This window comes from Mastomys coucha, unplaced genomic scaffold (genome assembly GCF_008632895.1).
Source record: "Mastomys coucha isolate ucsf_1 unplaced genomic scaffold, UCSF_Mcou_1 pScaffold6, whole genome shotgun sequence".
Classification (NCBI taxonomy): domain Eukaryota; kingdom Metazoa; phylum Chordata; class Mammalia; order Rodentia; family Muridae; genus Mastomys; species Mastomys coucha.
In genome coordinates, this window is record NW_022196912.1 from 100,956,831 (window position 1) to 100,970,449 (window position 13,619).

At 42.6% G+C, this 13,619-nt stretch overlaps 1 protein-coding gene across 10 annotated transcripts in view; it reads left to right on the plus strand.

The window, feature by feature from the left end:
* Ttll5 (tubulin tyrosine ligase like 5) overlaps positions 1-13,619 on the plus strand; it is a 233,455-nt gene that overhangs the window by 76,315 nt on the left and 143,521 nt on the right. For all 10 annotated transcript variants that reach the window (XM_031356632.1, XM_031356634.1, XM_031356637.1 and 7 more), the window contains 2 exons: positions 8,877-8,939; positions 12,634-12,672. In XM_031356632.1, the coding sequence (XP_031212492.1) occupies positions 8,877-8,939; positions 12,634-12,672 (102 nt within the window). The remainder of the gene's footprint in view (positions 1-8,876; positions 8,940-12,633; positions 12,673-13,619) is intronic.

Here is a 13,619-nt window from a genome sequence, read left to right on the forward strand (position 1 = left end):
TTTCGAGACAGGTTTTCTCTGTGTAGCCCTAGCTGTCCTGGAACTCACTCTGTAGACCAGGCTGGCCTGGAAATCAGAAATCCACCTGCCTCTGCCTCTCAAGTGCTGGGATTAAAGGCATGTGCCACCACTGCCCACCTATGTCTCTCTTTTCATTTCTAAGATTTATTTTTTTATTTATTTTATGTGTATGAGTACACTGTAGCTGTATAGATGGCCGTGAGCCATCATGTGTGTTGCTGCTGGGAATTAAACTCAGGACCTCTGCCGGTCCAGCTTGCTCCAACTCTGCTCACTCTGGCCCCGCTCGCTCCAGCGTAGTTCACTGTAGCTGTCTTCAGACGCACCAGAAGAGGGCGTCAGATCTCATTGTGGGTGGTTGTGAGCCACCATGTGGTTGCTGGGATCTGAACTCAGGACCTTCGGAAGAGCAGTCAGTGCTCTTACCCACTGAGCCATCTCGCCAGCCCTCTTTTCATTTCTGATTTTTTTAATTTGGATACTGTCTCTGTGCCCTCCAGTTAGTCTGGATAAGAGTTTAGTCATCAGGGAAATGAAAATCAAAATGACCCTGAGATTCCACCTCACACCAGTCAGAATGGATAAGACCAAAAACTCAGGAGACAGCAGATGCTGGCAAGGATGCGAAGAGAGAGGAACACTCCTCCATTGCTGGTGGGATTGCAAGCTAGTATAACCACTCTGGAAATCAGTCTGGCAGTTCCTCAGAAAATTGGACATAGTACTGCCTGAGGACACAGCAATCCCACTCGTGGGCATATACCCAATAGATGGTATAACATGTAATGAGGACACATGCTCCACTATGCTCATAGCAGCCTTATTTATAATAGCCAGAAGCTGGAAACAACCCAGATATCCCTCAACAGAGGAATGGAATCAGAAAATGTGGTACATTTACACAATGGAGTACTAGTCAGCTATTTAAAAAATGACTTTATGAAATTCACAGGCAAAGGGATGGAACTAGAAAATATCATCCTGAGTGAGGTAACCCAGTCACAAAGCACACATGGTGTATACTTACTGATAAGTGGACATTAGGAAAAAAGCTGGAGTACCCACAATATAACTCACAGACACATATGAAGCTCAAGAAGAAGGAAGAACAAAGTGTGGATGCTTCAGTACTACTTAGAAGGGAGAACAAAATAATCATGGGAGGTAGAAGTGGGGGAAGGACTTGGGAGAGGAAGAGAGGAAGAGAAGGGGGAAAGGGGGCAGGACAGGGTGTGGGAGGAGATGTACAGAAGGTTGGGAAATTGAACAGAGGTGTGTAGCAATGGGGTATGGGGAACTGGGGGTAGTCACAAGAAAGTCCCAGATACTAGGAAAGCAAGAGGCTCCCAGGCCCCAACTGGCATGATACAAGCTGAAATACCCAACAAAGAATAGAAGAACCTGTAGAGACTATATCTAGAGGTTAGGCACGGCCTCCGGTTGAGGGATGGGGCCACCCACCTATTCAAAAATATTAACCCAGAATTGCTCCTGTCTAAAGGAAATACAGGGACAAAGAGTGGAGCAGAGACTGAAGGAAAGGCCATCTAGAGACTGCCCCACCAGGGGATCCATCCTGTATGTAGCCACCAAACCCAGACACTTGCTGATGCCAAGAAGTGCTTGCTGATAGGAGCTGGATATAGCTGTCTCCTGAGAGGCTCTGCCAGAACCTGACAAATACAGATGTGGCTGTCTACAGCCAGCCATCCAACTGAGCACAGGGACCCTTATGAAGGAGTTAGGGGAAGGACTGTAGGAGCTGAAGTGGTTTGCAACCCCATAGGAAGAACAACAATATGAACCAACCAGACCCCTCAGAGCTCCCAGGGACTAAACCACTGACCAAAGAGTACACATTAGAGGGACCCATGGCTCCAGCTGCACATGTCACTGAGGGATGGCCTTAGCTGGCATCAGTGGGAGGGGAGGCCTTTGAAGGCCCCATCGTAGGGGAATGCTAGGGCAGTGAGGTGGGAGTGGGTGGGTGGATGGGGGAGCACCCTCATAGAAGCAGGGGGGAGGGAGGGATGGGATTGGGATTTGTGGAGGGGAAACTGGGAAGGGGAGTAACATTTGAAATGTAAATAAAAAATAACCAATAAAAAGTTTAAAAAGAAGAGAAATAGCTGCCATCTTCTGTGGTACCAAGCCTTTTTCTTTGATGTTTGTTGATTTAGTGTTTGAATGAGGCTGGTGGTATGTTCTAAGTAGTGAGTGTATACATTTTCAGCTAGGCCCCTCTTTACTGACTCCACACATTTGATGGTTATGTTTTGTTTTCGTTTGTTTAAAATGCTTTCTCATTTCCATGGTCATTTTCTTTTCAGGTTATCTAGATCTGTATTTGTTTTCAAACGTTTTGAGTTTTCTTAGAGATCTTTTAGTGACTGATTTTTCAGTTTTCTTGTGTCAAGGTCTGAGACTATGATGTGTATTGAGATTTCTTACATGGCTTGTTGTGGCAAATATAAAGTGTATGTGGAACAGGCATCTGCCCTGTGGCTGGATGGGCTGCTCCTTGAAGGCGCATCAGGTCATGGGCGTTAGTGCTCGTCTCAGCTCCCTGACCACTGTCGAGTCACTGGGAGGCTGGCCTGGAGGGTTACAGTTGTCCTAGGTGACCCTCACTCTGTCCTTTGGCTCTTCAGTCTTCCAGCACTCTGGAGCTCTGTCGTCAGTACTGAGGATGCTCTCTCTTCAGGAGAAACAGGCTTCCTCCTTGTTAGGACAGGCTGTGCTCCTCATAATGCTTGCTTTCTTTCATTCTTGCTTTCAATTCTGAAGTTTACTTAGTGTGCTTTAATATACTACATACCTGCTTTCTTATCTTTCCTGTACAGATGATGTTTAGAGATTGGAATGGCTAAAGCTCAGTTACTTTTTGTGGTAAAAATACCTAAAATTCCTTCCACTTTGCAAGAATATTATTACCTGTGGTCACTGTGCTGTATAATAGATCATAACTTTATTCCTCCTTCCTCACTACTCCACACCCTTGTCATCACCAGTCTGCTTTCTACTAGAATGGTGTCAGCCATCTTTGGATAGAACTTATAAGGGAGATGGTGCAGCATTTGTTTTTCTATGCCTGACTCACTTCTTATTTCTGACCTCTTAAGTTCATCTATGTTGTGGAAGATGACAAAATTTTATTCTTTCTATGGCAAAACAATATTCTACAGTGTATGAACCACATATTCTTACCCATTCTATCCTTGATGGTACACTTAGATTGATTCTGTATTCTGTTAGCAGTGTTTCCGTAAACATGGGGCTACAGGGATCTCTTGCTGGGTCATATGGTAGTTCTTACTGTTGATTTGTGAGGAGTGCCCGTGCTGCTCTCCATAATGGTAGTTTACATTCCTCGCTGTGCATCTAAAGGTTCCTTCTCTTCTTCTGCATCCTCACTGGCTCATTTTATCTTTTATCTTTGTTTTTCTTTGGCTTACTTGGGCCATAGCACTCAGTATCCTTGGGATGGGTGATTAAGATGAATAGTCTTTTTAGTCTTTTTAATATGCTTTGAATTCATTCATTGTTAAGGATTTTAGCATTTACAGTGAAAGTCTGCCTGTCTGCATCCCTCCCTCTCCTTTTTCTTTTTCTTTTTTCCTTTTTTTTTTTTTTTTTTTTTTTTTTTTTTTTTTGTAATTACTTGAGATTTGATATTAGTGAAGACACTAATGTGAAGAAGTGAAGAAGCCAGGTCTTAGGCTCCTCTTCCTACTTTTTTACTGAAATCTTTTTTACTGATTGACTCCACTTTTTATTCATCTGTTCCGATTTTTATTTGTTCATAATTAAATCTTGATATATGGTATGTGTACAGAACCTTATTTGTTTCTTCTTGATCATCCAGTTTGATGGCATGTAAATGTTTATAATGGTGTCTTATGATCTTTAAGATTAAAAAACATATATGTTTGTTTGTATGTCTCTCTGTGGGTATGTACATGTGAATGTGAGTGCCTATAGAGGCTAAAGGACAGCTTTGGATCTCCTGGAGCTTGAGTTATGGATGATTTTAACTTGCCTGATGTGGGTGCTGGGAACCAAGCTGGGGTTCTCTGTTAAAAGTGCTCTTATCTGTCGGTCTATTTTTTTCAGCTCCAGCATCCCCCTGCCCCTACTTCTAAGACAGGGACTCATGTATCTCAAGTAGGCCTCAAAGTTGCTATAGAGCCAAGGATGACCATGAAGTTCTGATCCTTCCGCTACTGCCTTCTCAGTGCTGGAATTACAGGTTTGAGTTCCATATCCAGTTTATATAGTGCTGGAGATGGAATCCAGAGCTGGGTGCATCCTCTGCAAGGCAGACTCCAGGCACAGCGATCCTTTGCCTCTCTGTTAACCAGTAAAATGACTCCTTTTTCATCCTGATGGTGATGGTTATGGTGGTGGTCATTGTCTTCCCTCCTCCACCTCCTCCTCTTCTTCCTCTTCTCCTTTTCCCCCTCCTCCTCCTCCTCCTCTTCTTCTTCCTCCTCCTTCCAAGTTTATTAATATTATCTTTCTAAAATGTCATCTTGGAGCTGGAGAAATGTCTCTGCGGTTAAGAGCACTTGTTGTTCTTATAGAGGACCCAGATTCAATTTCTAGTACCCACATGGTGGTTCACAGCTATCTGTAGCTTGAGTTAGGGGTTGGAGTAGGGATCTAGTGCCCTCTTTTGACCTTCATGGTCACGAAGTATGTGTGTGGTAGACATACATACATAGAGGTAAAACACACATAAAATGAAAAGAGTAAATTCATAAAGATTAAAAAAACCAAATTCTTGCTAGTGAGGAAGAGGGAAGGATGGAGGACAAGAGGGTAACAGAGGGTAGGTCTAGGTGCCGTACACAGAGCACATGCACGACACTGCTATAAAGTAAAGACAGTAAAGTCAAGCAAAATGACAAAATACATGGAGTAAGTAAAGCCAGCAACCTACTTCATAGGTACTTTGTATGGTTTATCTACCTATTGTTTCTCAGCCTATGTCATTTATGTCACCTTTTGGCTAATGAGTTATCCTACCTCTGTGCCATTTCTCCAGTGAGCATATAGTTTATTTATTGCAATGTAGTCTTCAAACACTATACTATTTCATGTGTAATGTCTTTACAACCACACTACTTTTCTAACTGTCTTGTGTTATCGTTAGTGTGTATTTTGTTGTAGTCCCACAGTACTATATTGTTACTTTACTGGAAGAGTCAGTTATACTGTAAGGAAGTTTAAATCTCCTGTTTATGCATACATTGTCATTTTCCATAATCCTCACTGTGCATTTATCAGGTTTGCATCTGAAGAATTTCTCTCAGGATTTGATGAATCCATACAGCTCTGATGGTAACAACTTGGCCACTTCTGGTTCTCTATAGATGTTTTTTGTTTCAACATTTAAAAGATTTTTTTTTTGATAAATTGTAGAACTCTAGATTGATACTCTTTCCTCCAGTACTTAAAAAATCAGATCTTTGCCTCTTCTCCAAGTTTACTTAATCATTTTTTGTTTTGGTTTTGGTTTTTCAAGACAGGATTTCTTTGTGTAGGCCTAGCTGTCCTGGAATTTATTCTATAGTCTAGGCTGGCCTCAAACTCATCGAGAGAGATCGTTCTGCCTCTGCCTCCAGAGTGCTGGTAATAATGGTGTGCTCCACCATGCCCAGCTTGTGTTACTCTTTGTGAGCACAGTGCTATTCCCTCCTTCAGCTTCTGAGGGTATGGGGCTAGGCTGTATAAATTGTGCATGTGGATATGTTTTCACATACGTGTCCCACTATGCAGAGGCCAGCGACTAATGCTAGCTGTCTTTCTTGATGGCTCTCCACCCTATTTTATCAGTGTATTATGGGAGGGGCTGTGGGTTTGTGTATGCCACAGCTTGTATGGCTGTTAAGGATGACTTGTAGGAATTGGCTCTGTCCTTCTACCATGTGGTTCCCAGAGACAGACCTCGGGTCTACCAAGCATGGCAGCAACTGCCTTCCTTTATCTGCTGGGCCATCTCCCTGGTCTGTTTGTATCTGAAACAGGGCCTCTCACTGATGGAGCTCTTGGCCCAGCTGCCTGGACAGTGAATGCTGGGAGTCTGTTTCCACATATGCAGCATTGACAGTACAGATGTACACCACCACACCAGGCTTTTTATACAGTTGCTGGGGATCCACTCTCAGGCCCTCATGTTTACACAACAGTCACTTTACCAACTGAGCGATCTCTATCACCCCAAGACTGTGTTAGGGCTGTCTGCAGGTGTCTGACTGTGGTGTGCTTTGGCTGGTATTTCTGTCTTTAACGTCATTTTTCATTTTCTTTGCAGCATCCTAACTTCTATTAATTGTAGTGAACATTTTATTTCCAGTATTGACTCTTTTTTTTTTAAAGATTTATTTATTGTTATATGTAAATACACTGTAGCTGTCTTCAGACACCCCAGAAGAGGGCGTCAGATCTCATTGTGGGTGGTTGTGAGCCACCATGTGGTTGCTGGGATTTGAACTCAGGACCTTCGGAAGAGCAGTCAGTGCTCTTTCCCACTGAGCCATCTCACCAGCCCCTGGTTCATTTTTCAAATGTAGATTTCTTATTTTTATTTTCAATGTCTTGTTTCTCTATTTTTCATTTTATATATCCTTGTGCATACATTATAATAATTTGGGTGAATATCTGTCATTCTTGTTTTACTCATATTGTCATTTCTGAATCCATTGACTGGCATTGCTTTGGTTTATGGCAGTGGTCCTCACCCATCCTAATGCTGGGACCCTTAAATACAGTTCCTCGTGTTATAGTTATTTTCATTGTTAATTCATGACTGTAATTTTGTTAGTGTTATAAATTGTAATATAAATATCTGATATGCAGGATAGATCATGACACATCGGTTGAGAACCACTCATCTGTGAGATACACTATTTTTACTCATGTGTACAGTAAATTTTGACTAGACGCTGTACATTGTGTATGCTTATCATCAGTGTTTGAATTTCTTTGCCCTTTTAAGCTCTGTATAAAAAGTTTCTTTCTGTATATTGTTATGGTAAAGTTAGGGTTCCTTTAATATAAGCCCAACATTTGTCTTACCTCAAAAGACACTTTTGGGGTGTCTGTGAAGTGACCTAGCTTTTAAGGAGATCCCTATGTTCTGGCAGCCGTCACTCAATTGGCAGCTCTCTGTGACCTTCAGAACTGTTTGAGTTACATATAGTCTTGCTTGTTCTTTGTTCTGACAGTTGCTTTTTCCTTAACCCAGAGGACTTTCACCCTCTGCCCTTAGCCGATTGGTAGGTACCCCAAAACTCAAGGGACCTCTCCACTATTTGGGGATTTTTTCCCCCTCATGCATAGCCTGCTCCTCTTTAGTGCATTGCTCTGAAAATTCTACATGCTTTTTGTAGCTCTGATCTAGGCTTTCATTTTAGACACTGTTGGTCTCTACTTGAACCTCCCTTTATGTATGCTCTGGAAAAACACCTGTAGGAAGAAAGACAGGGAAACTGTAAGAGTTAATTCTGTTGTTTCCCACTATTAGGAATCATCCCTTGTACCACCATTTGTTTATTGTCTGAAAACAGTTGTTTCTATATCTTGTACACTTTTTTGGCTGTGTGTGCTGGGAAAACAGGGTCTGTAGCAGTTATCCTCTTGTGTGTAGAAACAGAATTGTTTTGTTGGTTTTGAACATTTTCCAGACAGAAAATGTGTGCTCCATGTAATCTTGCTCTTTTCATTGTTTCCTTACCAGAATTCATGTAGCTGCAACTCATTCCCTTTAACATCCTCTTTCCCTTTAAACTGTGTGTTGGAACTGCTGTTAATTTCACATTCTTTTGTTGATGGACATGGGACTTGTTTCTGGTCTATAACTGTCAAGGACACCTGTGCTGTTGGCGTTCTTGAATGTTCATCGCCTTGGGTGTGTATCTAGGAATGAATTGCATCATGTAGCTTTTCTCAGAGATAGCATGTGGCAGGTCTCTGGGGAAGAGCAGGCAGGTCAGACAAGGAAACCTGTAGACTCTCAGTGATCCTATTAAGGAAGGCTTTGTGCAGCAGGGTGGACATGAGCAGCCATTGTGCTGGGAAGGTTTCCATTTAGAGACTAAGAGTCTGTGGGAGATATGGGATAAAAAAGCTCCTAAGAAACGTTTCTGACTGGTCTTGCAGAATCACCATTCAACGGCTGTGAGAGAACATGAATGAATTAGTGACCAAGATTATCCATTTTCTGAAAGTTTGCCTCCACCATAAACAGCATGGAAGCACTGGATGCTCCCACTTCGGCGGCAGTTGGACTGAAAATCTCATTTCTCTCCTTTATGCAGCTTTCTCTCTCCAGGTTTTTTTTTTCCAAGACAGGGTTTCTCTGTGTATCCCTGACTGTCCTGGAACTCACTCTGTAGACCAGGCTAGCCTCAAACTCAGAAATCCACCTGCCTCTGCCTCCCAAGTGCTGGGATTAAAGGTGTGCATCACCACTACTCAGCCTCTCTCCTCTTTTTGTTGTCATCTCATCTGTGCATAAGATTTCGTGGTGGTGGTTGTTGTTTTTCATCTTTCACTATGACGTTTTGAATATAGCATATCTCCTCTCATTAATCTAAGAAGTTCTGTTTGCCATGTTAAATCGTCTTCCTTATTCTTTTTGTTTATTTATCCCAGCAGGGCAGACTTGAGCCCTTACTCTTATTTTTACTCTAATCATTTAACATTTTAATTTGAGCATCTGCTCCTCAGTTGGTACTTTAGAGACAGTGCGTAAGCACTTTATTTTGTGCTCGGTTTATAGTTTTATTTCTACAATTTTCCCTCTTGAATGAAACTTAAGAAATAATTTGGCTTCTCTCTTTGTCCTTCAGGTCCTACCTTGAACACAAAACCTCCATGAATTACATGCTGGCAACACGCCTGTTCCAGGACAGGTAGGGATTTGCTCAGCTTAAATATTTAGAACTAGATCATGAAACATAAGAGAAAACATATGTAAAAGAAGGGCAGTGGCTTCCTTCAAGTCTCATGCAGAGCCTGAGATAGGAATCCCAGTTTAATAGCTTACTTTCCAGCATATGCTAACAGCTCTCAGCATTTTGTAATATTTATAAAAGCCAAAAATTAATTCATAAAAATCTTCTGAGTAGTCTTACCAGATGCCCAGTGCTGCTGCTGCTTTCTTCTTCCTCCTTCTCTTCCTCTTCCTCCTCCTCCTCTTCCTCCTCCTCCTCCTCTTCTTCCTTCTCTTCCTCTTCCTCCTTTTTTCCTCCTCCTCCTCCTCCTCCTCCTCCTCCTCCTCCTCCTCCTCCTCTTCTTTCTCCTCCTCATCTCTCTCTTCTTCCTCTTCTTCCTCTTCCTCCTCCTCCTCCTTCTCCCTCTTCCTCTTATTCTTCTAATTCTTCTTTTTAAAAAGATCCTTACTCAGCACCATTTTCAAAACTTCTTCCCTCCCTCCCTTCTCCCCTCCCTCTCTTCTCCCTCCTTCCCTCCCTCCCTTTTCCCTTCTCTCTCTTCTCCCTCCTTCCCTCCCTCCCTTCTCCCCTCCCTCTCTTCTCCTTCCTTTCCACCCTCCCTTCTCTCCTCCCTCCTTCCCACCCTCCCTTCTCTCCTCCCTCCTTCTCCCCTCCCTCTTTCCCCTCCCTCTCTCTTCTCTCTCCTTCTCCCCTCCCTCTTTTCCCTCCCTCTCTCCCTTCCTTCCTTTTCTCCTTCCCTTCTCCCCTCCCTCTTTCCTCTACCTCTCTCTTCTCCCTCCTTCTCTCCTTCCCTTCTCCCCTCCCTCTGCCCCCTTCCTCTCTCTCCTACCTTTTTCCCTCCTTCCTTTCTTCCCTCCCTCTTTCACCTTCCTCTCTCTCCTACCTCCTTCCCTTCCTCTCTCCCTCTTTTCCCTCCCCTCCTTCCCTTCCTTCTCCCTTCCCTCCTTTTCTTTTTTTCTCTCCTCCCTCCTTTCCTCCCTTTCTCCCTTTCCCCCTCCACTCCCTCTTTCCCTCGAGGCAGACAGGGTTTATTTTGGCTTACAGTCTGAGAGACCGGTTCATCATGTCAGGGGAGCTACAGAGAGGCAGGAGTATGGTGCAGCTGGTTATGCTGCATCCGTAGTCAGGAAGCAGAAAACAGCGAGTGATCCAGGCACAGTTTTAAATAATGCAATGCTAGTTGTCAAGAACAAAAGGGTTGCCACTTCAGAAAAGGTGGAGGGCTGAGAAATGCCAAACTCAGGCACAGATGGCAGCTGGTGTGCTCAGTGCCAGGGGAGCTGGTAAAGAGTGTAAGCAAAGCTGGAATTCAGATGGCACAGCCACCAGGGGGCATATCCCTGTGGTTGCTTGTAGCATGTGTAGCATAGCCACATTGTAGAACAGTTCAATAATTGATTATTTTAATGAAGCTCCTTGGTTGTTTGAAGAAATTTGTTTTACTTTAAGGATATGGCTTGTTTTCTGAGGGAGTCTTAAAATAGATATCCAGATTTCTTGCAGCTTCTTAGTTATTATAGGAAGTTAGATTTGTACTTTGCATCTGTTCAATTGTGGTAAATAGTGTTGCATAACCACACACATAGCTTTTAATGATCCTTGAATTTACTTAGAAGACAGCCCCAGATTTTTGCATAAAAACTAGAGTGAGAGTAGAGCCTGAGAACTTTGTCAAGGTTTCTTTATCTGCTGGTCTATACTTTCCTAGATTTCAGTGGATAAAATGCTACATTTAATTAGAATGGATCATCCAAGTTAGTATATTTCTGTATTATTTCTGCAGGTTCTAGCTAATGACTCTTGCTTAAAACCTTCCTAGAAGTTTTTATTAAGAAAGCATACATTTCCCCATTTAGCAAAGGAATGCCTACATGATCTAGTTTTACTAGCCTCTTAAAACCTTGTCTCCATATTGCCATCCTAGCCATGGCCCAGTCAGGACACATTTCTTTTGTTTCCTACCATCATAACCTCACAAACTCCCATCGCTTATGATGCCTTCCATTCACCCCTAAACAGCTCTAACTCAGGTTCTCGTTCTTGAGTCAGCCTTGCATTCCCAGACTGGGTTCAAAGTTCCTGTTTGCTGACGCACTTTACCTGTTGGCCCTCTGAGTAGGAGCTTGCCTGTGTTTATCTTTGTCAGTGTTCAGAGCCTAGCATGTGGTAGAGAAATATGTTTTGAAAAAAAGGAAATTGTGTTCATTCTAAATCTTAACACTAAATGTCTTCTCTGAGTCTGAATTGATGTTTCCCACACACATTAAATTGTTATTTCAAACTAATTCTCCACTCATGTTCTTGTAGGTTGAGTTTGCCCACCTTCCATCCCTTCTCTATCTCTTCCCATCCACTCATCAAGCTTGGCAAACCCAGTATCATATCTTGTGGCAATAGTTTTAACTCTGGCCACACATTAGTAACCCAGGGGGATCTTGTAGATGATATTTATACCCATCTCCATCCTAGAGGGAAGTGGAGGTGCTTATTAAAACTTGCCCATGTGATTGTACTTAGAGGCCTTGATTGCCGAGTCCTGGAGATGGCCATTGTCTGGGCTAAAAGTTACTCATCCTGAGTTTTCTGACGTACCCCTCACAGGACACTAGCAGGAACAGGAAGGTATAGAAAAAGAAAAACAAGACATCCTTGGTAAAGACATGGTAAAGACTTAACTCTTTTACTTGATTTTTCTATAAATGTTATCTATACTGCTTTTGCCTTTTAAAAAATATCACAGATTACATACCGTGTGTCTCCATCAACATGACAGTTTTGAAATGACAAAATATTTGATTGAACAAGTTAATGAAATGAGGGTTATAAGTCAATATGTGTAGTAATGAAAGACCGATAGTGATGACCTCATGCTGGCCATCACCATCCAGTGTCTTGTGGCAGAGACATGAACCTTCCAATGGGGATGAAATTTTGCTGAACTACATACAGGAAGGAGTATGAGTCAGTCTCTGGAACAACCATACACTCCCAAGTGTTCAGTACAGAAACTGAATGAGGAGGAAATGATTTTTAAGGAAAAGCAAAAGCCTGTTTAACAGATACAGTTGGCATTTAACTTTTGAACATCTTTTGTTTTTTAAACAGGTTTTTTTTTCCATGGTTGTGGAAAATTATTTTTGATGAAGCCCATGAGAATGGAACTTGGTTTCCTATTCTGGAATAGTTCAATGAAGATAGAAAGCTCTGTAGTCTGATCTAGGCCTTGGAATCCAGTACAGACCTCTCAAGCCCTGACCATGGGCAGAATATAGAAATATCATCTCCCACCCATCCGCACGCACACAGACACGCTTACACATAGGAGACATGGGAGTGGGGAATAACTAACTGCCTTCTTCACGTTGTCATGAGGAATAATTATAATTTGCTTTATAAATAGATGGACAAATGTTAAGTCACTGTTGTCATTTTTCTCTGCAATTTCTTTGCCTGTTTCCCTTTTTAAATGTATCCCCCTCCCTCACAGTAGTTTCTTTTCTAACCCTGAGAGTGTCTGCTTCTCCCAACGATGTCCAGTTGGCCCTAATTAGATGTTGAGTCTCTCACCTTTACGAGTACGTTCCCTGTGTGTGAACTCTAGAGTGAGGAGTGGGTGGTATTCTCTAACCCCGTTGTCCTTCTGCCTCTGCAGGGGAAACCCCAGAAGGAGCTTGCTGACAGGAAGAGCACGGTAACTAATTTTTCAAAGTTAACAAATTATTTCCATCTGCATGATGTGTAGCCATGCACAGACTGAACATGATGTTTTATATAACCATTTTCAGTTTGGCTCATCACTAATAGCAGTAATATGTAAATGCTTTCTATTGAAAAAGTATTCTGGAACCATGGATTAGAAATAGGTGTAAGGTTTAACTTATTAAAATATATGTACATCATTTTAACTAATAATAACAGCTTTTTTGCTTGGTGGGATGAAAGAGACTAGAGTACTAATGAGAGTTGAAAACTGTCACATATTATCTCCATGGTTACATTGCAGCTCTGGTAATGTAAGGCTGTGACTAGACCTGCTGAATCAGCACACAGGGAGCCTTCATCCAGCAGAGCAGAAAATAGCCAGAGGAAAGACCAACATGGCTCTGCCTCCATTAAGACTTGAGCTGGCAGGGAAAGTCTTGAGCCTACACATCTGCAGGCTCCTAAGAGTTCAGCAGTTTACTTGTGTCTGCACTGTGTGTCCTCTAGAGAGTGGTGCAACAAAGAAGAGGGCACAGCTCCCTGCTTTACAGCCCCCTGCTTCTAGCTATTTTTCATTTTTGAGACAACTAAAACTTAGTTTCTCATCCAGTTACTTAAGTTTCTGTTGTGTGTCTGAGTACATGATGCATGTGGGTATTTGTGCCATGGCACATGTTTGTAGGCAAGGAAAATATTTATGGGGTTGATTCTCTTCTTCCTCCTTTACTACCTGGGCTCTGGGAACCAAAGTCAGGTTGCTAGGCTTATACAGCAAGTTCCTCTACCCTCAGTCCCATCCCTTCATCTACAACAGCTTCCTGAAGCATGGATTTAACTTTTCTCTTAAGGAAGTCATTCTGAGCTGGGTGGTGGTGGCGCATGCCTTTAATCCCAGCACTTGGGAGGCTGAGGCAGGCGGATTTCTGAGTTCGAGGC